Here is a 23,430-nt window from a genome sequence, read left to right as displayed (position 1 = left end):
TGCCTGTCACTCCTCATCACAGTTACTTGTATTCTTCCCTCCCTCAACACCTGTGCTGTTCTCTGCCGAGTTGTGCTCCTTGGTGCCTGGCACCTGGGAGGTGGCCAATGAATGCTGGGTGAATGAACTTTCAAGAAAGACTAAAACTCCCAAGTTCCAGAATATATTGTCTGTCATTGGGGGTGTGGTTGGATGAAAAAAATTAGTTTTAAGGTCATGAGATATCTTTGCTCTGATAGTCTATCATTTCCATGGCATTTCACTGCCTGGCCCATATTCGATCTAAGCTACCTATTTTCTTCACTTTCTTTTCTTTTTTTTTAATCTATACAGTGTTTTGTATATCTTTATTATTGAAATCCTTTCTGCCAAGGTGATATTGAAGGTGGTGAACTGCACAAGAATATTTTTCTTTTTTTAATTGGAGGATATTTGCTTTACAGTGTTGTGCTACTTTCTGCTGAACAACAATGTGAATCAGCTGTAAATATACATATATCTCCTCCTTCTTGAGTCTTCCTTCCACTCACTCGCAGCCCCACCCTCTTTCCTTGTTGAAACATTTTTTTTCACAGAAGTCATAGAAGAGGGATGAATGTAATCATGAAAACTGTAATTGTGTAGTCATTTTCTCAAGGATGGGTTGATGTGGTAGCATTGGTGCCAAGTACAGGTCAAGGGAGATGCAAACTGCCCCTCCCCAGGGAATCCCGAGAGGGCAAATCCTACCCATGCCCACGAGTAACAGGAGTAAGATATCTGAAAAACTGATGTAGATGTGTATTAAAGATGGTTCTGATGCAAGGGGAGAGCTTCTATTCATCTGGGAAGTCAGGGAGATTGCACCAAGCAGGTGGGACTTTTTATACTGGGCACTGAAGCATGGATAGGAGTTCACCAGGCAGAGGAGAATGAACTTGGTTCAGGGTGGAAGAGCTCGCTGGGCAGATGAAATGCTGTACATGAAGGTGGGGTGGTGGGGGCAGGAGGCAACACATCCTTATGGTTTTGCTGCTGTGACTCTCCTAAATGTGTGGAAGGAGGCTGAAGAGTTGTGCTTGGGCCAGATCCTAGTTGGCTTATTAGCTTCCTGTGGAGAAGATTATTTTGGTAGGCAATAGGAATCTCTGAAAAATACTGATTGAGGGCAATCATGTGACTGATTGCATTTTATGGGAGGAGGTCCACTCTTTTATTACAAGGAGGATGAATCATGGGGTCAGTGGAGTGAGGAATGTTGTGGGGAGGAATGTGGAGACCATCGTTAGATTGTCCCATTGTGAAGCAGTTAACAATAGCCCTGGAACGAGGCAGTGGACAGCTGACCCAGTTGGATGCAATGAAAGGAAGGGATCAATTGGAGGTGTGTTGCAAGGTGCATTGATAACACATTAGGACCAGCTGACTGTGGACAGAAGGAGAGGAAATAGCCCAGGACAGTCTGGCACAGAGTGCTGGGTACCAGTCACCAAGTAGAGGCTGCACTGAACCTCTCATAACCAACAACTTTAAAAAATTGCCAGGTGTATAGAAAAGTACCCTTGCAGCAACCCTTGTGTATGTGTCATTTTCTGAAGAATAGCAAGCTAACATAGTGTTCAGAGATGTAAAGTAACTTAACCAAGGCCACACAGCTCATCCCTGGCAGGACTAGGATTCAAATCCATGTTGGCTCACCCTGAAGCCTGTGCTGTGAGGAGGTGCCCCACGTGACAGAAGCACTGGCAGGTGAGGAGCCTCCTGCAAGGCTGACTGGGGTACTGGAGGAGAGGAGAGAGAGCACCCCGGCTTTGCAGGGTAACTGAGGCGGGGAACCTTTGATTTTTATTTTACTTTATTGACAGCTAGTTGGTTTACAATATCATGTTAGTTTCATAAAGATGTCAGCAACCTCAGCATCTTTATAGGCAGGGCAGTTTTGTTCAGTTGCTAAGTCGTATCTGACTCTTTGCAACCCCATGAACTGCAGCATACCAGGCTTCCCTGTCCTTCACTATTGCCCTGAGTCTGCTCAAACTCATGTCCATTGAGTCAGTGATGCCATCCAACCAGGCAGGGCAGTAGGGACCAATGAAAAAAAAGAAAACTACAGATCAGTATCACTGATGAACATAGATGCAAAAATCCTTAACAAAATTCTAGCAAACAGAATCCAACAACATATTAAAAAGATCATACATCATGACCAAGTGGGCTTTTTATCCCAGGGATTCAAGAATTCATCAATATTCGCAAATCAATGAATGTGATACACCACATTAAAAAATTGAAAGATAAAAACCATATGATTATCTCAATAGATGCAGAGAAAGCCTTTGACAAAATTCAACATCCATTTATGATAAAAAGCCTCCATAAAGCAGGCATTGAAGGAACATACCTCAACATAATAAAAGCCATATGTGATGAACCCACAGCAAACATTACCCTCAATGGTGAATAATTGAAAGCTTTTCCCCTAAAGTCAGGAACAAGACAAAGGTGCCCACTCTCATCATTGCTATTCAACATAGCTTTGGAAGTTTTAGCCACAGAAATCAGAGAAGACAAAGAAAGAAAAGGAATCCAGATTGGAAAAGAAGTAAAACTCTCATTGTTTGCAGATGACATTATCCTCTACATAGAAAACCCTAAAGATACCACTAGAAAAATACTAAAGCTAATCAATGAATATAGTAAAGTTGCAGGATATAAAATTATCACAGAGAAAACCCTTGCATTCCTGTACACTAATAATGAGAAAATAGAGAAATTAAGGAAACGATTCCATTCATCATTGCAAAAATAATAAAATACTTAGAAATAAATCTACCTAAAGAAACAAAAGACCTATATATAGAAAACTATAAAACACTAATAAAAGAAATCAAAGATGACAGAAATAGATGGAGAAATATACCATGTTCATGGATCGGAAGAATCAACATAGTGAAAATGAGTATACTACCCAGAGCAATCTATAGATTCTATGCAATCCCTATCAAGCTACCAATGATATTTTTCAGAGAACTAGAACAAATAATTTCACAATTTGTATGGAAATACAAAAAACCTTGAATAGCCAAAGTAGTCTTGAGAAAGAAGAATGAAACTGGAGGAATCAACCTGCCTGACTTCAGGCTATACTACAAAGCTACAGTCATCAAGACAATATGGTACTGGCACAAAGACAGCAATATAGATCAATGGAACAAAATAGAAAGCCCAGAGATAAATCCACACTCCTATGGACACCTTATCTTTAACAAAGGAGGCAAGAATATAAAATGCAGAAAAGACAATCTCTTTAACAAGTGGTGCTGAGAAAACTGGTCAGCCACCTGTAAAAGAATTAAACTAGAACACTTTCTAACACCATACACAAAAATAAACTCAAAATGGATTAAAGATCTAAATGTAAGACCAAAAACTATAAAACTTCTAGAGGAAAACATAGGCAAAACACTCTGATATAAATCACAGCAGGATCCTCTATGACCCACCTCCCAGAGTAATGGAAATAAAAGCAAAAATAAACGGGACCTAATTAAACTTAAAAGCTTTTGCACAACGAAGGAAACTATAAGCAAGGCAAAAAGACAGCCTTCAGAATGGGAGAAAAAAATAGCAAATGAAGCAATTAACAAAGAATTAATCTCAAAAATATACAAGCAGCTCCTGCAGCTCAATTCCAGAAAAATAAATGACCCAGTCAAAAAGTGGGCCAAAGAACTAAACAGATATTTCTCCAAAGAAGACATACAGATGGCTAACAACACGTGAAAAGATGCTCAGCATCACTCATTATCAGAGAAATGCAAATCAAAACCACAATGAGGTACCATCTCACGCTGGTCAGAATGGCTGCCATCAAAAAGTCTACAAGCAATAAATGCTGGATAGGGTGTGGAGAAAAGGGAACCCCCTTACACTGTTGGTGGGAATGCAAACTAGTACAGCCGCTGTGGAGAACAGTGTGGAGATTCCTTAAAAAACTGGAAATAAACTGCCATGTGACCCAGCAATCCCACTCCTGGGCATACACACTGAGGAAACCAGAATTGAAAGAGACACGTGTACCCCAATGTCATCGCAGCACTGTTTATAATAGCAAGGACATGGAAGCAACCTAGATGTCCATCTGCAGACGAATAGATAAGAAAGCTGTGGTACATATACACAATGGAATATTACTCAGCCATTAAAATGAATGCATTTGAATCAGTTCTAATGAGGTGGATGAAACTGGAGCCTATTATACAGAGTGAAGTAAGACAGAAAGAAAAACACCAATACAGTATACTAACGCATATATATGAAATTTAGAAAGATGGTAACGATGACCCTATATGCGAGACAGCAAAAGAGACACAGATGTAAAGAAAAGACTTTTGGACTCTGTGGGAGAAGGTGAGGGTGGGATGATTTGAGAGAATAACATTGAAACATGTATATTATCATATGTGAAATAGATTATCAGTCCAGGTTCGATGCATAAAACAGGGTGCTCAGGGCCAGTGCACTGGGATGACCCTAAGGGATGGGATGGGGAGGGAGGTGGGAGGGGGGTTCAAGATGGGGAACACATGTATACCCATGGATGATTCATGTCAATGTATTGCAGAAACCACTACAATGTTGTAAAGTAATTAGCCTCCAATTAAATAAATTTTAAAAAGAGAGGATGTCTGTCCTCCATGTCAGGGATGTGTATGGAATAAGAGGAGGACTTCCTGGGCATGAAGAAAGGGTCAGCCTGAGAAAGAAGGAAGGACCCCTGTTCCCGGGCATGGGAAGAGGTGGGTGAGAGGGCGGTTTGCTGACTCCAAAGGGAAGAGAAGAGGAAGGCAGAGAATACTTTTCTCACTGCTCTGGAATTCGTTGGCAAAATTGATGGGAAGAATCAGGAAAATGACAGGTGAAGCCCTGGAGCCTTCAGGACCCCAGAGATTCCCTATGCCAGCCCTGAAAACACTGATCTGAGAGCTTGGAGGAGCCCTTGGTGGTGACTGGACGCCTGGAGGTGCGTCAGCGGCTGGCCTTGCCTCCTGACTGCTCCACTACAGCTCTGCAGCCCCCGAGAGGCTGGGTGCCTTCAGTTCCTTCCAGATGCTGCTCTCCAGGTCCTGGACCTTCGCTGGGGTGGAGACAGAAGGAATGCATTTTAATGTCTAGGAAGGAGAGACCTGTTAAACTGAAACCCCTCTCTGTACCCGGTATAACATTAACTCCTTCAGCCCATCTGAGCACACTTGACTCAGTCACTTGTATTTTTGATTTTTAGCAAAATGAACAATTTGTCCTTATCAAATAAAGCACTCGGTGAGTTAAGGAATCACAATCTTAAGGGAGCCGTCTTGGAGTCCTTTCCTCAGTCCAGCTTTCAGAAGCCATCGGCAGATTCTCTTGATGGCGGTTGAAAAGGCTGAATATACAGAGGTTTCCTTCCTTGTGTAAAAGACATGATGCTTCTATCAGGAAGGAGACCTCAGTCCCAGATCACCACGCTGCTCACAGTGGGAACACATATTCCTGCGTCTCTTCTTTGCCCTGGGTGCAGTGCCTCGGTTACTGGTGTCTGGGCTGATATCCAATTAATTGTGAAGTATCTTGCTGTTTTCCTTTTGAGCTGTTTTTCTCTTCACCGAGCCTCAGTCCACGAGTTGATTTTGTTTCTTATGCCATATTGACATATCCACAGGAGACGCGGATTTAATACCTGGTTCAGGAAGATCCCCTGGAGGAGGGCATGGCAACCCACTCCAGTATTCTTGCTTGCAGAATCCCATGGACAGAGGAGCCTGGCGGGCTACAGTCCACAGGGTCACAAAGAATTGGGCATGACTGAAGTGACTGAGCTCGCATGCACTCACTCCTTTTTAAACCAATACAATCTTTATAGTTGTTATTAAGTATTGTATTGAATTCAAAAGCAGCAACATGTGATTAATGTTCCATCTTATAAAAATCCTGTACTTAATTACAGAAAAGATGATGTTAATATATTCTTATAGATGTATACAATTTGTTTGAAATGCCCCCTCAAAATCAATGCTGGCACATTCATGGGCAGGATTTCCAGGAGCCATCAGGTGCTTGCATGTCCACTGGTGGGAATGATCCCAGGGCACCATGTCTATCCAGCTGGACCTTGGGGAAGCCAGCTAAGTATGTTCTGGAATGCGATCCTGCTCTTCCACACCCAGCCGTGGAATGACTTGGCTCTCTGATCTTTTGCTCAGGAACCCTGGAGCACGCAGCACATCCCGGCGCTGTTTTCAGCTTTCTGTGGCCTCTTGGTTGCACTTTCCTACCATCTGAGCAGGCAGAGCAGCGACCCCTCAGTGCTCCTGTGAGTAACACACACACATTCACACACACACAGCTGTCCACTGGCCCTTCAGCCTCACTCTTTCATCCACTGCTCAGGGTGCTTGAACTCTTTCCCTGTTAAACTGGGGGATGGTGGGAGAAACCCAGGACTAACCAGAAATGAATGAAAACCAGAGGTCAAGTTCAAGGACACACTGAACCTTGGCCCTGGTGCTTTCGGAGTGAGACTCACAAAGCCAGGGATAGATGTCCTCTTGTACCCAGGCACTGTCTTTGACTTTCCCTTGCGGAGTTGTATGAGAAGCACCAACCCTGACAAGCAGTCTCTCTGGGTCCATGAAATGGCATCACTGCCTTTGTGCCAGGGGGATAAAGTCTACCCTGGGGAGAACAGACTTGCCTCTCTGGAAGGAAAGGTTTTGTTTTGGTGCTTCTTGTTCTTAGTATGGCCAGTGCCCTCTGGATTTAAAGTGAAGTCTGTGCCAAAGTTTTAAAATGTGTTTAATAATAACCCTTAGTCACTAGAAAATATACTTTCAAATCTTTCCTTTCTTTGTATCTTTTAAGTGTTCGATAAATATGCACTTTGGACCTGAAAACCCTTCAGGTGATGCCATAGTTTCAGGTACCAGTCAACCATCAACCATCTCATTTGACCACACTTATGGGAGATGCAGGAGACCTAGATTTGATCCCTGGGTAGGGAAGATCCCCTGGGGAAGAAAATGGCAAACCCACTCTAGTATTCTTGCCTAGAGAATTCCATGGACAGAAGAACCTGGTGGGCTACAGTTCATGGAGTCACAAAGACTTGGACACAATTGAGTGCCTAACACAAGGGAGACACTGACTTCAACTATAAAAGCAGATATAAGTGTTTTGGGGGAGCAGAAGAAAATGATAATTTTAGGCTGTCAGGTGTAGCAAGATGAAAGATGTGGAAAATGGGAGAATTTAAATATCATTTGCACAGATTTTCTTAACAAATATTTTAGCATACTGAGGGCTGGCCGAAATAAAGAATCTCTGTGAGCTTAGCTAGCTCATGATCGTCAGTGGGACCCATACCTGCTGTGGACAGCTTTAATCTGGATGGAATTTGAAAATCCACCCATTGTCTTTGTGATCACCTGCACAAGCTCCTGTTTTTCTACATTATGAACAATTTAAAGGAGAGAACACTGGCTTTGTCCTTTGTGAGTGTGAGATCAAAGGTGAAGCTGTTTCCCTCAGACTTTGAAATAGGCACATACCTTTTTTAGACTAGAGCAGTATTTCTTGAATTTTAATGACGGGAAACACCTGAGGATCCTGTTACACTGCAGATTCTGATTCTGGTCTAGAGTGGGGCCCGAGATTCTGCATTTTTTTTAAGGCACGTATTTTGAAAAGTAAAACCTGTGTATTTTTTCCATTTTCAGGTCCTTTATTCAGTGCAAATTGTTTCATAAATTTTTACATCAAAATCTAGAAGAGTTAGCTTCAGACCCTCTGCCCATGAAGATGAAAGATTCTGTGGTAAGACATTTGTGCTGTATAACGTATGAGGGAGCCTCGCTTGACTTGGTGTGGAGTAGACTGTTGAGCTGCCTGCTCAAAGGCTGTAGACACTTTGAGTCTCTGGAAGGCAGATGCTGTGCACACCTACCACAGGTGTTCCCTTGGTCTAATGCAATTTGCTGGATATCCAAATGAGCCACCTTCAGACAGCTCCACACACTGCTGGCCCCAAGTAGCAGGCAGGATGGGCATGAATAAAGCTCTCCCGTTAAACGTCCAGCCAAACTGCAGTCCTCTCTGCATCTTCTGCCTCTGTCTCCTGCTGAGTTCAAGGCATTCTTTCCTGGGTATTTTGGTTCAAGGTTGACATCTGCACATCCCTTGGGAGGGACCCTTGGGCTTTAGACTTCTGGCTAGGATGTTGTGGGCTTCCCAGGTGGTAAAGAACCCACCTGCCAGTGTAGGAGACGTAAGCGACGTGGGTTCTATCCCTGCGTCGGGAAAATCCCCTGGAGGAGGGCATGGCAACCCACCCCAGTATTCTTGTCTGGAGAATCCCATGGACAGAGGAGCCAGGGCGGGGTGTAGGCCATATGATTGCAGTCAGACATGACTGAAGTGGCTTAGCATGCATGCTAGCATTTTGTGGAAGGGGCCACCATATTGGTTGGATCTCAGAAGAGGAAAAGGAAGGAGGAAATGAAGGAAGAAAGAAAATAAAGGCTGCAAAAGAATAAAATTGCTTCTTTGTTCACCAGGAAAATGGCTTGGGGGCAGTTTCAAACACCCTTTGAGCAGGTGTATCTCTTTGGTATCAACTTACAAACCTGAATAGTTTGAAAAGCAAAGCTCATTGATTAGATAATCTCCCACTTGAGGACTGAGCTTGGAGCAGTCTGCTGTCTCCCAGTCTTGCTTTTCCTGTATGTGTTTTTTTCTTTAGGAATAACAGATCAAACGAAAACCACTTAATGGGATATTGATTGCAAGCTCCTCCAGCCAGGAAATGAATCTTATTTGTCCTGGTCCCTGGGCTCTAGTTCATGGGAGCGCTAAGAGCTGGACACAGCTTAGTGACTGAGCACGCACGCACGCACCACAGCACCAGTGCCTCACACCTAGTGGGTGCTCAGTGCATTCCACTGAATTTAGAGAAGTTAAATTGCAATTCACCATTTCGAGACAATGTGCAAGAATTATAGCCAACATGATAGCATTCAAAAGAATTCATACTCAGACCTCTGTGCCTTTGAGTGTGGTTAGCATTCAAACTAAAGCATTGAGCATTGGTTACCACAGGGAATCAAAACACAAATCACTTACTAGGAATAAGGGTTTGTTAATTATTGCATTTAATGTTTACTTCCAGTTTTATTGAGATATAATTGACATTCAGTACTGTGAAGTTGTGTCATTAATTCTAGGGCTGAGACACACTTAAAAGCAGGGTGTGAGGTGAAGCTTCCGGGACTGATGAGGTGCCAGCTAACAAACAAAGAAAGAAGATACTTGACATCCAAATGTAGTGTCAACAACCAGACCTCTATTATTTATATCAGGAAAACTACAGGGATGAGACCAAACTCACAATCCCAGATTAATTACTATAGAAGTGATAGGGTGGCCTGAGTCAACCCAAGAGTTTCCCATGGATACCTGTGAAATAACTCTCCCCCCTTGGTTTCATGAATGATGAAGATGTTTTCTGATTTATTGCGGTAAAATAATCTGTGAATTACTATGAAATCCGATGAGAAATTTGCCTAGCATACACAGATAGCCTTTCATTGGTATGATTAGCTGTGATGGGTTGGGCGTTGCCTCACCTGATTTTAGTATTCTTTGAAATGCTTTGAACAGTATACATCATGTAACTTGTAGATGATTTAGTATGATGTGTGTGTTCATGTGTCTGAAAAGATTTCTCATCTAATGATAATATTTTTAAGGGACTCTCAGATTCAACTTTTATAGTTTTTTGTGGTGTAATACCATTTATTTCCTAGTGCAAGGAAATGTCCCTCCTTGATTTTGTTTCTTTATGTCTCTCTCTGGCTGTCTTACTTTCTTTCTCTTTCCCTGTGCCTGTCTGTCTCTCTCTTCCTTACATTTTAATTTATGTGAGCAGTCCCTAGGGAACATGATACACTCAGTTTTCCAGCCCTTCCTCCTATTCTGATTCACTTGGCCTGGGGAATCTACGTGTTTATGGGACTGTCCACCCAGGTGATTCTGATCAGGTGCCCTACAGGCTATTTTAAGGGACATTGCTCTAGAAATGGAGATACCCAGAGCTCTAGCAGTGGGTTTACTCCAGATGAGCAACACAAGTTATGCACACAAAGTTTATTACCACAGTTCAGTAGTTAATAAAATGTAAACTTTCTACTAGTGGTTTGCCTGGTTAGTCTTTTTCCATATGCCTCGTTAGCATGGTCTTTCCATTTTTACCCTTGTTTTTGTCACTTTCAACATTTTTTCCCATCACATTCAGATTTGTTACTTTTATGACATCTAGAAACAACAAACAAAGTTATCTAATTTTTATGTGTATTATCCAGACTACTTGTTTTAAACAGTTGGTTGTATCATCTAGGTTTTTTGAGTCCCATGCTGCCTAATCTGCTGGGTTCGTAGTGTTGGACCAGGACTTCTTCAGTTTCTTTTTAACAGTTTGGGGCATGAAGTGCTACCTAAAATGCCACAGTGAATTTAAAATGTTCAGTGTACTGAGATCTAATATAGTTATTAGCTAAACATATGGATTTATCATTAAAATAGGGAATGAAACTTTGAGTATTGTTTTAGAAGTTCTGGCAAGTATAGGTCCTGAAAGAGAAAAAAAAATGTAGGTTATCGATATGTTATTATATTAATGCAAAATGCATAGAAAGTTTATGTCAACTATGATAAGAGAATTCGTAAATACCACCAGGGACATAAAAAAATTAGAAAAGCAAAAGCATTCTAACACATTAGAAATAACTGTAGAAGACATGACAAAAACATGATTGAACTCAAAATAGTAATGAAAGATATCAATTAATAATAGAAATGATTTTAGCAAGTAGTATCAGAAATAGAGAAAGCTACAGCAGTCTATTAAAATGTAAATGAAGTCTGAAAGTGCTGATAAACAGATATAACCTGATTTTTCATGAGAAGGCTGAAATTTATTAAATGCCAATTCTCTCTAGTAAATTTATGGATTTAATATAGTTCAAAACAGTTCCAAAAGAATTATATTCAAAACTTGAGGAAATAATTCTAAAGGTTCATTTAGAAGTATAGAAGTTAATAATAGTTTAAAAAATTCTGAAAAAGAAGAATAAGAAAGGAATTTAGCACTTTGAGCTGTAAGAGTACATTATAAAGATTGAGTGATCAGAAACAAATGTGAGACTAATCCAAGATTAGAGGGTGGGATTAGTGAATCAGTTAAACACAGAAAGGTGACAAATTATTTATATGACTGTGTTATGTGAGAATTAAATGTCACAATCAAGAATTGATTATTCAGTGTATGGTATTAAGGTAGTTGTTTAGCAGTGGGAAGGAAAAGAGAATTTTATGTGCTAATCCCTTTTTAGATACCAATGTAAGTTAGAGAGAGGGAAAGAGAGATCAAATGAGACTTTCCCATCTCTGAATTATGGCTGACTAAATTATTTCAATCAGACCATGTTGATTAATACTGAAAATTCTGAATAAAATATAAAAAACTTTTTTAGGAGGATGGGACTAACATATACACACTACTCTGTAAAACAGATAATAAATAAGGATCTACCATATAGCACAGGGAATGATACTCAATACTTTGTAATAATCTATAAGGGAAAAGAACCTGAAAATGAAGATTTATATAAAATAAAATCACTTGGTTGTACACCTGAAATTAATGTGACATTATAAATTAACTATATTTCAATAAAATAAAAGGAAAAAATCTTTCTCAAGTGTGACTAAAAATTTGATGAAATAATAAGGAATTATTAACTCAGATGAGTGAACAAGGGAACCTCCACATCTACCTAATCAGGGGACCTTGAGCCTCAGTTTTCAGCCCTCCAGCTGTGGGGAAGAGAAGTGAAAGCCTGCCAAGGTAGCCACAAAGGGGAGATCATTCATTCCTCATGCTGGGACACCGAGCCCAGTCTCAGCAGAAGGGTGAACCAGAAGGAATCTGTTCCATCCTCCACAGTGCCAGGGGAATGCAAGCAAATTCTCTCCAGGGTTGAACTTAACAGCAACAAAATAATCATTTCTGTGGATTTTCAGTACCAGGTCTAACATTTGAATTGTACAACCCCCCTCAATTTATGAATATAGTTTAAAGTTGCTGCCAACTGGAAATGCCTCGTGACAAAACAAAGACAAAAATATATGAATCCTCTATATCCCTCCTCCTCAGTCTCCCCAAATTCCCCAAACCATTTTTCTAAGGGATGTGAGCACCTTTTGATAAAAATTTAAAACTACACAGAAAAACAAAGAGCCAGAAGAAATAGATTTGCAATCACTTCAGATAGTAGAATGATCATATTCACATTTTGAAACAACTCTACTTAGTATGTTTGAAGAAATAAAAGGGTTAATATTTAACAGGCTTCCCTGGTGGCTCATCTGGTAAAGAATCCGCCTGCAACGTGGGAGATCTGGGTTCAATCCCTGGATTGGGAAGATCTCTTGGAGAAGGGAAAGGCTACCCACTCCAGTATTCTGGCCTGGAGAATTCCATGGACTGTATAGTCCATGGGTTTGCAAAGAGTCGGACTCAACTGGGTGACTTTCACTTAATATTTTAAACCATAGAAAGTATTTAAAATGATCCAGTATGTTTGAAAAAGAACCCAAAATACCTAAACAAAGTAAGCAATTAAAGTAAACACACACACACACACACACACATAGAGGAGAGAGATTAGATACCTCTGAAGAGAGAATTAGTATACTGAAAGAGCAAGACAGAAGAAAGTATCCGAAATGCAACAATGATAGACCAAAAATTAGGATATATATACAACAAATGCAGAGACATGAAAGATGGAATAAGAAGATCTAATATATCTATCTCTCTCTCTGTCTATATATAAAATTAGGATTCGAGAAAATGGAGAGAGACTGAAGCATAATGAATATTTGATGAGGTAATAGCTGAGTATTTACCATAACTGATGAAAGACCCTGATCAGAGATTTAAGAATTCTGGTGAATCACAAGCAGGATAAATTAAAGAGGAATACACACTGGACAAACTGTAGTGAAATTGCAGTGCACCAAAGACACAGACCATGTTAAATTTGTTAAACAAAATGAATAGGTTACCTTCAAATGAATGACAGCCTGAATGCTAACTTACCCAGTGGAATAGTAGAAAACAGAAGACAGTGTGATATGTTTAAAGTTCTGTAAAGCAAGTAACTGGCACGCTAGAGTTTGATGCCCAGTGAAAATATCTTTCAAGAATAAGGGCAAAATAAAAATATTTTAGAAAAATGCTGAGAGACTCTCAGTGAATGTAATTCTGAAAGATAGTCTTCAAGAGAAAGTAATCTCGGATGGTCTAGTTTATAAGAAAGCACAAAGAGAAAAGAAAGTGGCAGATGAGTTAGTCAATCTAAGTAAATTTTACCTGTATAAAACTATCATGAATGTATGGTTGGCTTAAAAAATGTGAAGTAGAATTGACATATGTGACTACAGTAACATATAAGTTTGGATGGGAAGGGAAGTGGACACCAGGACTTGTTAAGTTCTTTGTATGTCCAGGAGATGAATTAAAATATTGATTAAATTTGGACTGTGATTATTTAACCTTGCATAACTGATTGTTTAGTATAACTACTAAAGGAATAGAAACAGAGCATGTAAGCTCCAACCCTGTACAGAAGGAAAAGTAGAATAAAAAATGGTTTTTAATAAATAGAAAAATATAATAGGACTCTTCCGTCACATTGTACTTAAAAGTCAATTTCAGATGGAATTTTGCACCTGAATGTTAGATGACAAACCCTGAAAACACTTAGAATCATAATAAAGGAGATTAGCTTTATGATATCAGGGTACGGAAAAAATTTTAACAAAATTTCAAATTCATTAAAATTATCACTTTTAATTTATCAAATAATACATTCTTCAAATAAGATGTAAAAATATAAGCTACAGAATGGGAAAAGATTTTTAAAATATGTGCAGTTGATGAAGCACTAGTGTTATGATGGATATAAAGTTCCTGTAAGTTATAAGAAAACCAGATATCTCAATTTAAAATGGGCAGATCTCAATGGCCAAAACATGACTACATATGCAGTCTAATAATCAGGAAACTCCAAACAAGTTATCATTTTATACCAACCAGACTGACAAAAAATTAAAGTTCTCATGATACTAAGTGTTGACAGAAGTGTAGCACAGTGGAACTTCATGTACTGCTAAGACTAGAGTAAGTTAGTACAGTATATCTGTTTTGGAAACAGTCTGGTGTTATAAAGTTGGTATTATATGTATACTCTCGGGACAGCATTTCTACATATCTACCCTAGAGCAAATCTTGCACATTTGTACCAGATACGCACAGAAGATTGCTCATCATAGCATTTGTCATAAGAACCCCAAACTGAAGTTGCTGGCAATTCCCCCTACAGTAGAATGGCCTTTGTAGCAAAGGAAAAGAACTTACTAGAGCTATAAATGGTGAATTTTAACCACTTAGAAATTGGCCATTTATATTTGCCCATTTTTAATTGAGATGTCTGGTTTCCTTATAATTTATAAGAATTTTATATTCCCTGATAGCTCAGTTGGTAAAGAATCTGCCTGCAATGCCGCAGACCCTGGTTCGATTCTTGGGTTGGGAAGAATTCTCTGCTGGAGAAGAGCTAGGCTACCCACTCCTGTATTCTTGGGCTTCCCTCATATCTCAGTTGGTAAAGAATCTACCTGCAATGTGGAAGACCTGGGTTCAATCCCAGGTTTGGGAAAATCCCCTGGAGAAGAGAACGGCTACCCACTCCAGTATTCTGGCCTGAGTCCAACTGAGCGACTTTCACTTCATTGTATTCATCATGACACTAGTACTGAGCAGAAGAAACAAGGCACAAACATACATACAGTGTGGTGCCATCTATCAGGTAAAAATAGGCAAACTAAGCTGCTTATTCTTCGGCATTGCCTTTCTTTGGGATTGGAATGAAAACTGACCTTTTCCAGTCCTGTGGCCACTGCTGAGTTTTCCAAATTTGCTGGCATATTGAGTGCAGCACTTTCACAGCATCATCTTTCAGGATTTGAAATAGCTCAACTGGAATTCCATCACCTCCACTAGCTTTGTCGTAGTGATGCTTTCTAAGACCCACTTGACTTCACATTCCAAGATGTCTGACTCTAGGTGAGTGATCACACCATTGTGATTATCTGGGTTGTGAAGATCTTTTTTATACAGTTCTTCTATGTATTCTTGCCACCTCTTCTTAATGAACTTCCAGATGTTCAAGCTGGTTTTAGAAAAGGTAGATGAACCAGAGATCAAATTGCCAACATCCGCTGGATCATTGAAAAAGCAACAGAGTTCCAGAAAAACATCTATTTCTGCTTTATTGACTAAGCCAAAGCCTTTGACTGTGTGGATCACAATAAACTGTGGAAAATTCTGAAAGAGATGGGAATACCAGACCACCTGACCTGCCTCTTGAAAAACCTGTATGCAGGTCAGGAAGCAACAGTTAGAACTGGACATGGAACAACAGACTGGTTCCAAATAGAAAAAGGAGTATGTCAAGGCTGTATATTGTCACCCTGCTTATTTAACTTATATGCAGAGTACATCATGAGGAACGCTGGGCTGGAAGAAACACAAGCTGGAATCAAGATTGCTGGGAGAAATATCAATAACCTCAGATATGCAGATGACACCATCCTTATGGCAGAAAGTGAAGAGGAACTCAAAAGCCTCTTGATGAAAGTGAAAGAGGAGAGTGAAAATGTTGGCTTGAAGCTCAACATTCAGAAAACTAAGATCATGGCATCTGGTCCCCTCACTTCATGGGAAATAGATGGGGAAACAGTGGAAACAATGTCAGACTTTATTTTGGGGGGCTCCAAAATCACTGCAGATGCTGATTGCAGTCATGAAATTAAAAGATGCTTACTCCTTGGAAAGAAAGTTATGACCAACCTAGATAGCATATTAAAAAGCAGAGACATTACTTTGCCAACAGAGGTCCATCTAGTCAAGGCTATGGTTTTTCCCGTGATCATGTATGGATGTGAGAGTTGGACTATGAAGAAAACTGATCGCTGAAGAATTGATGCTTTTGAACTGTGGTGTTGGTGAAGACTCTTGAGAGTCCTTTAGACTGCAAGGAGATCCAACCAGTCCATCCTAAAGGAGATCAGTCCTGGGTGTTCATTGGAAGGACTGATGCTGAAGCTGAAACTCCAATACTTTGGCCACCTCATGCAAAGAGTTGAATCATTGAAAAAGACCCTGATGCTGGGAGGGATTGGGGGCAGGAGGAGAAGGGGACGACAGAGGATGAAATGACTGGATGGCATCACTGACTCGATGGACATGAGTTTGGGTAAACTCTGGGAATTGGTGATGGACAGGGAGGCCTGGCGTGCTGTGATTCATGGGGTCACACAGAGTTGGACATGACTGAGGGACTGAACTGACTGAAGCTGCTTATACTTGCATACATAAGTAGCGAACATTTTTTTAAAAGCAAGAAAGTTGTTTTCATCAATCAGGATAGTTGATGGGCACCTGCAGAGGGGAAGGAATGGTTTATGACCAGGGAGTAATGTACAAGGGACTTCTTGGGTACCAGGAATACTGGATTTCTTGAACCAGACATTCTACTGAGGCATCCACTTTATAATTATTCCTTACATTGTCTATATGTATTTTATATAATTTTCTGTATGCATGGCTCACATTTTTAAAAGTGTTAAAGAAATTTTCATAAAAGAGCATGAAATATAATACATGTTTATTCAATTTTTAAAGAGCAAATGATTTCCCAGACTATAGAATCTGGAAGATAAAAATAAATAACACACACGCAGAGTTAAATTTGAGTGTATAAAAATTTAAACTTCTATATGAAAAAGGGCAATAAAATAAAAATAATTTTGATAATTTGGTAAAAATATTTGTTACAAATTTGTAAGTTAAATTATCTTTCTTATACCAATGACTGTTATAATTTTTAAAACTCTATAAGCAAATAATATTAATGTTTCATTTAGGGACAAAATATTTAATCAGTAAATGTATAAAATATAGTTACCCTTCTTATAAATAAAGAAATGCAGGTTAAAATGAGATGGTGTATTTTGGTCCACTCAGCGCAGAATAAACTAATGATGTTGCCAATTGTGACAAGATGAGATCTCTTAGACATTGTGCTATATTTGTGTCAATTATTACAATCATCTGATAAGGTGTAATTTATCAAGAATTGTGAAATATTCAACCTATGACATAATAAATCTATTTATCATAATTTAAATAGAGAATTAATTCAAAATATGAGAAAAGATTTAGGTGCAAAAAGATAATGGAGCAAGCAAGCAAGTAGTCATTTCCTATTCTTGGAGACCCTATGGATTATACCCTGACAGGCTCCTCTTGTCCGTGGGAAGCTCCACACAAGAATACTAGAGTGGGTTACCATTTCCTCCTCCAAGGGATCTTCCCGACCTAGGGTTGAGCCCATGTCTTCTGCAGCTCCTGCCACTCCTGCATTGCTAGTCAGATTCTTTACCACTGAGCCGCCTGGGAAGCCCGAAAGATGATGGCAGCATAATTCATTGCAGTAAAACATGGAAGTCTTAGCAGTTAGGAAATGTCTACATTCAATTTTATTCACTAGATTAATGCTTTGAGGGTCCACTATGATATTGTTGGTATATGCATGTGTTTATATGTATGGCATCAAAAGATGGAAAATGATTTGGCCATTAAGTGATGATAGTAAGCCTATACATCTATATAATCATACCTGTAATGTTTACAAAAGAAACTACCGTTGAAAAAGGCAGAAAATTTAATGTGTACTAAGATTAGATGTTTAAGAAATAGTCATGGAAAAACCCTTTGACATCATGATTAGTGCTGGAACTATGGTTCAGCATTTACAGGCCAAAAAACTGGCTCAGAAGACACAGCAACAGTCCCTGAAGTGTATTTCAAGATCCCTTTCAAAAAATATTTTCAAGAATAAAATTTTTTGGAGCAAAATAATATCTCCTTTTTGGTGGCTATATGAAAAGAGGAAATTATTTCCTTCCTGTGTTGCTGATTGTACTGTTACCAAAATTGTTTGTAATTTTTTATTAATTAGCGTCAAGAGTGAAAAGATGAGATCTCTTAGACTTTGTATTATATTTATGTAAGTTATTACAGTCATTTAGTAAGATGTAATTTATCAGGAATTGTGAAATACTCTTAACCTATGATATAGTGAATCTATGTATCATAGTTTTTCTAGAGAATTAATTCAAAATATGAAAAAAAGATTTGATAATATCATTGATTTATCTTGTGGTTTTCTTAATTAGCATTAAAAATGAAAAGCTCAATAATTACCATCTACCATCTCCTTTGGTGAGCCTGTTCAGAAGTTTTGCCCACGTGCAGTTAGGAATGGGAGTTGGAAAGAGTGGTTGGACTTCTTATTGAGTTCAAAGTTCTTTATGTATTACAGACAAAAGTCCTTTGTTGGATGGATGTTTTGCAGATCACGGATGCCTGTATGTTTTCCCCAGTCTTTGGCTTGCCTTTGCATTCTGTTAGAAGGTCTTTGGAGGAACAAATATTTTAAATTTTCATGAAGCTCAATTTATGACTTGTTTTCCTTTTTGCAGCTTTTAGCGTCTTATTTAGGAAAACTTGGCCAAACCCAAAGTCATTAAGATTTCTTCTTATATTTTCTTTGAGGAATTTGATAGTTTAGGTTTACGACGCAAGTTGAGTTAATTTTTGTGTGTGATGTGAGGTGTCAAGGAGATTTTTTGTTGTTGTTTTATTTTTGTAGATGGCTCTCCAACTAAACCAGAATCAGTTGAAAAAAGTTTTCCTTTACCTTATTGTGGGGAGAAGTGTCATTTTACCTTGACCGCTTTGTTTAAAATCAGTTGACTGTTTACATGTTGGCCTATTTCTGGACTTTTTATTCTGCTCAGGTGACCTCAATGTCTGTTTTGTGGCAATGCCACCAATACCTGATTACTGCAGTTTTGCACATACAGTTTCTGAATCAGATATTGAAAGTCCTCCAACTTTGTTCTTCTTTTTCAAAATTGTTTTACCCAGTCCTCAGTCTAGGTCTGTTGCATTTCCAAGTAAACTTTTGAATTAGCTTCCCAATTTGTAAAAAATAAAATAAACAATCCTATTAGGATTTTGACTGAAATTGCCTTTAAACAATTTTAAGCAGGTCATTTAAAAATGGCATAGTTTAACTAACATAGCATTGTTAATCAACTATACTCCAATACAAAATAAAAAAGTTTTAAATGACAGTTTTAAGTTAGAATATTTGGGAAAATGTATATCTCCCTTTTGGATAAGCATCAGCAATTTTAAAATGACATAAACCATGTCAATGAAAAATAGTAAATAAAAATGAATAGATCTCCACAGTCTAAAGATGCAGTGAATTATAGAACTTCCCTCTGGCTGAGCTTGGCCTTTTTAAAAGCATTTGGAATGAATGGAGATAACTAGATTTTTGCCATTTACTAATAGTAAATTTTTGAGAAGACTTATGACACAAAATTTTATAGATTCAGAATTAAAAACCAATGATGTTTCCTGCTCAAAAATCAGATTGCCATTACTAAGAAAAAATCCAGAATTTCGTTTATCACTATTTGATTGCTCATATATTCAGTGCTTGTATGTGAATTGTAAACTTTTGAGATAGGAAGTGCAAAGCAACTTTAGCAGCTAATTGGTAAATTGACGTTGAGAATGGATCTCTTCATTGTATTATTGATTATCCCGACCAAGCCATGTTGATTTTTCATCAGAAGGTTCAGGTCATTTTTACTGCATTTAACTGTCCTCCTGATTTCTTCCTGTCACTTTGGATGACAATTCAGTCAGAAAACCAGCAGCATGACTTGCAAGAAACTCCACATTTTAATTTTAAAGAGACAGGTAAAGATAAAGGTAGGGAGGGAATGTAGGTAGACAGGTATATGGTTTGTACAAAAAGAAAAGAAGGGAGGCTATAGGGAAACAGATGTATATTCTGTACGATTTTCTGGCAGGTAACGTTCAAAACAATTTTTTAAGAGGCATAATTCCTTTTTGATATGATATATTGATATATTTAAATTGATGATTTCAGAGTTTTCAGATAACAATGTGATACCTTAATCAGTAATTATGTACTGCAGCTAACTGGCTTCTGTAGAAAGAAAAAATTTAATGATCCCCTAATACTCCTTTTAGCTCTGTTAGTTAGCCAACATTGTACTCTACTGAGCTAATAGGCCATTTTCCATGTATCTGCAGTATTAGTTACATTCTTTGGTCTAATTTTGCTTTGTTTTCCCTTGTGCCTGCTCACTACACAGTTTTGTGTGATGGAAAATTAGTAGCAAGTTACTGACATTTCATTTTCTGCATATGTGTACATAATATAAATATACTTAAATTATTTGGAAATCGCTTTTACTTAATTTAACTGAATTAAAATGTAAAATCTATTTAGGAGCAAAGAAAAAAAGTAAATGTGTAAGAGGCCTCTGTCTGGCCTGGGCTGTGCGCACATTAAAATACAAGCCACGCCAAAGCCCAATGGAGATTATTAGCACTTTACCCGTCTTTATTAGACCTGGGCATCTCGCATCTGATCTGTGATTGTCAAGAAGAACTTTATGCCTCTTACATGTATAGACAATCTTCTCTCACTGGCTGGTGGATGGAGGCGTGGCAGTCTGCACTTCCTCTTGTCTCCTTCTGCCTTAGTTTCCCTGATATTCCCCACATGGGAGGTGCTGAATGGTCCATCCAACATGTGCCATTGGGAATAGATCAGCTAAGTGATGGTCTGCAGATGTAGTGTGTCCAGAGGTTAAGATCCTGTCACCTGATTTACCTGGTGACCCAGGGTTGCTGAGAGAAACATAGAAGAGCAAACTGTGCAGTTGTTTTCTGTTTGCAGAAGGATATCTTAAAATCGGATCTCATCATCTGCCCGGTGGCTGCTGTTCTGTCCTTTGCGGTCAGTGCCAGCACTGTGTTCCTGTCCTTGCGAGTATGTATCCATTTGGCTTTGCACTCTTCCCCTCTCCTCATTGTCTGTAATAAACAGAGCCCACTGTGCAGCTTCAAGCTATTGACAGATTAGTGGAGCCAGAGGAAGAATAGAAAAGAATAGAGAGCTTGGAGAAATATATCCAGGTGTGTTATGTCTGAGATGAGTTTTGGCCCACAACACAGAGTTGATCCAGATGTTTTACCCTTACAGTTTCCCATCCGGGGAATTGTTTGGTTAGCATATCTTGTAGAATCCACCATGAGGATGGTCAACAGTCATAAGACAGGATCACAGCTCATTACTAAGGGCAGAGAAGGGAGGACTCACCGAATCAGGAGTGAGATGGAAGTCGCAGAGCCAAAAAGATTATTGGAACATAATTATCAGTTGGAAAAACAACAGTATAGTGAGCCAGATGGGATTTCTGGCTAGAGGTTCTTGCAGACAGTTGCTGTCTCACTTTTGTATCAGTGAAGAAAAGTCTGTTAGCTAAATTTGTTATTCTCCATCTCATCTTTAAAAAAAAAATAAGCAAGGAAAAGTATTCTAGTGGGCAGAATGTCTCAGCCTCTTCTGCACTCCATCTTGGTGGCTCTTAACGCAGAGACCAGTTTCAAGTGCTACGGGAGAAATTTTCAGAGGCCTGAAGCAAGAGCTGAGTTTGGCTGTGTATGCTTTGGGAGGAGCAGGGAAGGAGCATAGTTGTGGTTTTGGGTGATTTACAGGCATCCTTCCCCATGCTTCCAGCTGCACACTGACTCTTACCTTCTTCTGCTACAGCCCTTTCTCAGCATTGTGCTCTTCGCCCTGGCTGGAGCCGTGGGGTTTGTAACCCACTACCTGCTCCCCCAGCTGCGCAAACATCACCCGTGGATGTGGATTTCACACCCCATCCTTAAAAACAGAGAGTATCAGCAAAGGGAAGTGAGAGGTGAGTAAGGTATCCCTCATAAAAGTAGGGTGTGGCGGGAGGTCTGCTTTATACTGAGAGTGTACACAGCTGTGCAAATGCACTTAATGCTGTGCAAATGCACCCTTAAATACGGTGATGTACAGATTACTTTATGTGTGTGTATATGTTGTGTTAGTCACTCAGTTGTGTCCCACTTTTTGCAACCCCGTGGACTGTAGCCTGCCAGTCTTCTCTGTCCATGGGATTCTCCAAGTGAGAATACTAGAGTGGGTTGCCATTCCCTTTTCTAGGGTATTGTCCCGACCCAGGGATCAAACCCAGGTCTCCTGCATTGCAGGCAAATTCTTTACCGTCTGAGCCACCAGGGAAGTATGTATTTCACTACAGTAGATAAAGGACAGCACGTGTATCTTGAAGTATACAGTAATGTTCCCGGGACAAGAAAGTTGAAGTGGGGTGAATTAGAAGTCTGTTTCATGAAAATGATTGGTTGTTATTATTGAGGAAAATTTCATTTATATCGTTCAGACCGGAACATTATGCTGTTCCACTTTCACCTGATGGGGGACCAAGAATAGCATCACTGAACTTGCCTTGTCATCTTCCACAAAACCAGAGGTGGGGTGTAGCAGAGGCTGACCTTTGAATTTTGATCCACGAATCATTTTTTGTTGAATTTGCAGTGCTCACCTAGAACTAGACCCACACCCTGCCCTGGACTTGATTGACTTAGCAGTTTCCATGGCTGACTCTCGCCACCATTAAGTAACAGCCTGATAATGACCCTAACAGTGTTTGAGCTTCTAAGTAGAAAAGTCAGAAAGTTCCCTGTTAGGTCTCTCCAGGCTCTGTGATTGGACAGTTGGCAGATGGATTGATTTATCCCCATTTTCAGACGTATTGGGCACGATTTATAGCTATCGTTTGTAACTAGACAGTGATGGTAAGTCTGCACAGAACTACCTAGCTCACTGTAACTTTTCCATTGTTAAATGAGTCGTCTAGTCATCTCCACCTTCAGACATGAGGGTATATGAGTAGCACCAAGGTTTGCTGACTCAAATTCATAGTTTGCTGAATCAAGGTTTGCTGGACTCAGCCAGGTTTGTCATCAATAACTTCAGTAGACTAGTACTGAAACAATTTAGTGTTGTTTCAAAGACTCCGAAGAGCTCAGGTACCACAGTCCCTTATCTTTCCAGTGCAGAAAGAATTTAACAAAAGGCAAAGAGATAAGAAGTGATTTATTAGAATAGGATGCTCGTGAGGGTTATAGGTGAGCAGGCGAGAGGATGCCATGCCCAGAACTTACTGGGCTACAGTTTTAAAATCAAAGGAGAAGTGGAGAGGGGTAGAAGATCTTCTTTGTTATTCTTGAGTAGATGCCATGCTTCCATCATCAGTTCCTCCTGAAGGTTGGGCAGGGGA

The 23,430-nt window shown here is 39.5% G+C and overlaps 1 protein-coding gene across 2 annotated transcripts in view; it reads left to right on the top strand.

Moving 5' to 3' along the window:
* The window catches only part of PCNX2 (pecanex 2), a 309,056-nt gene that overhangs the window by 126,652 nt on the left and 158,974 nt on the right, over nucleotides 1-23,430 (top strand). For both annotated transcript variants that reach the window (XM_055424272.2, XM_088842460.1), the window contains 4 exons: nucleotides 6,222-6,331; nucleotides 7,734-7,830; nucleotides 20,994-21,086; nucleotides 21,870-22,020. In XM_055424272.2, coding sequence (XP_055280247.2) covers nucleotides 6,222-6,331; nucleotides 7,734-7,830; nucleotides 20,994-21,086; nucleotides 21,870-22,020 — 451 coding nt within the window. The remainder of the gene's footprint in view (nucleotides 1-6,221; nucleotides 6,332-7,733; nucleotides 7,831-20,993; nucleotides 21,087-21,869; nucleotides 22,021-23,430) is intronic.

Source organism: Moschus berezovskii, chromosome 12 (genome assembly GCF_049115385.1).
Source record: "Moschus berezovskii isolate FMDL1 chromosome 12, NW_MosBer_1.0, whole genome shotgun sequence".
NCBI lineage: Eukaryota > Metazoa > Chordata > Mammalia > Artiodactyla > Moschidae > Moschus > Moschus berezovskii.
The sequence above is the reverse complement of the archived record's forward strand: the minus strand, read 5'-3'. Positions and strand labels throughout refer to the sequence as shown.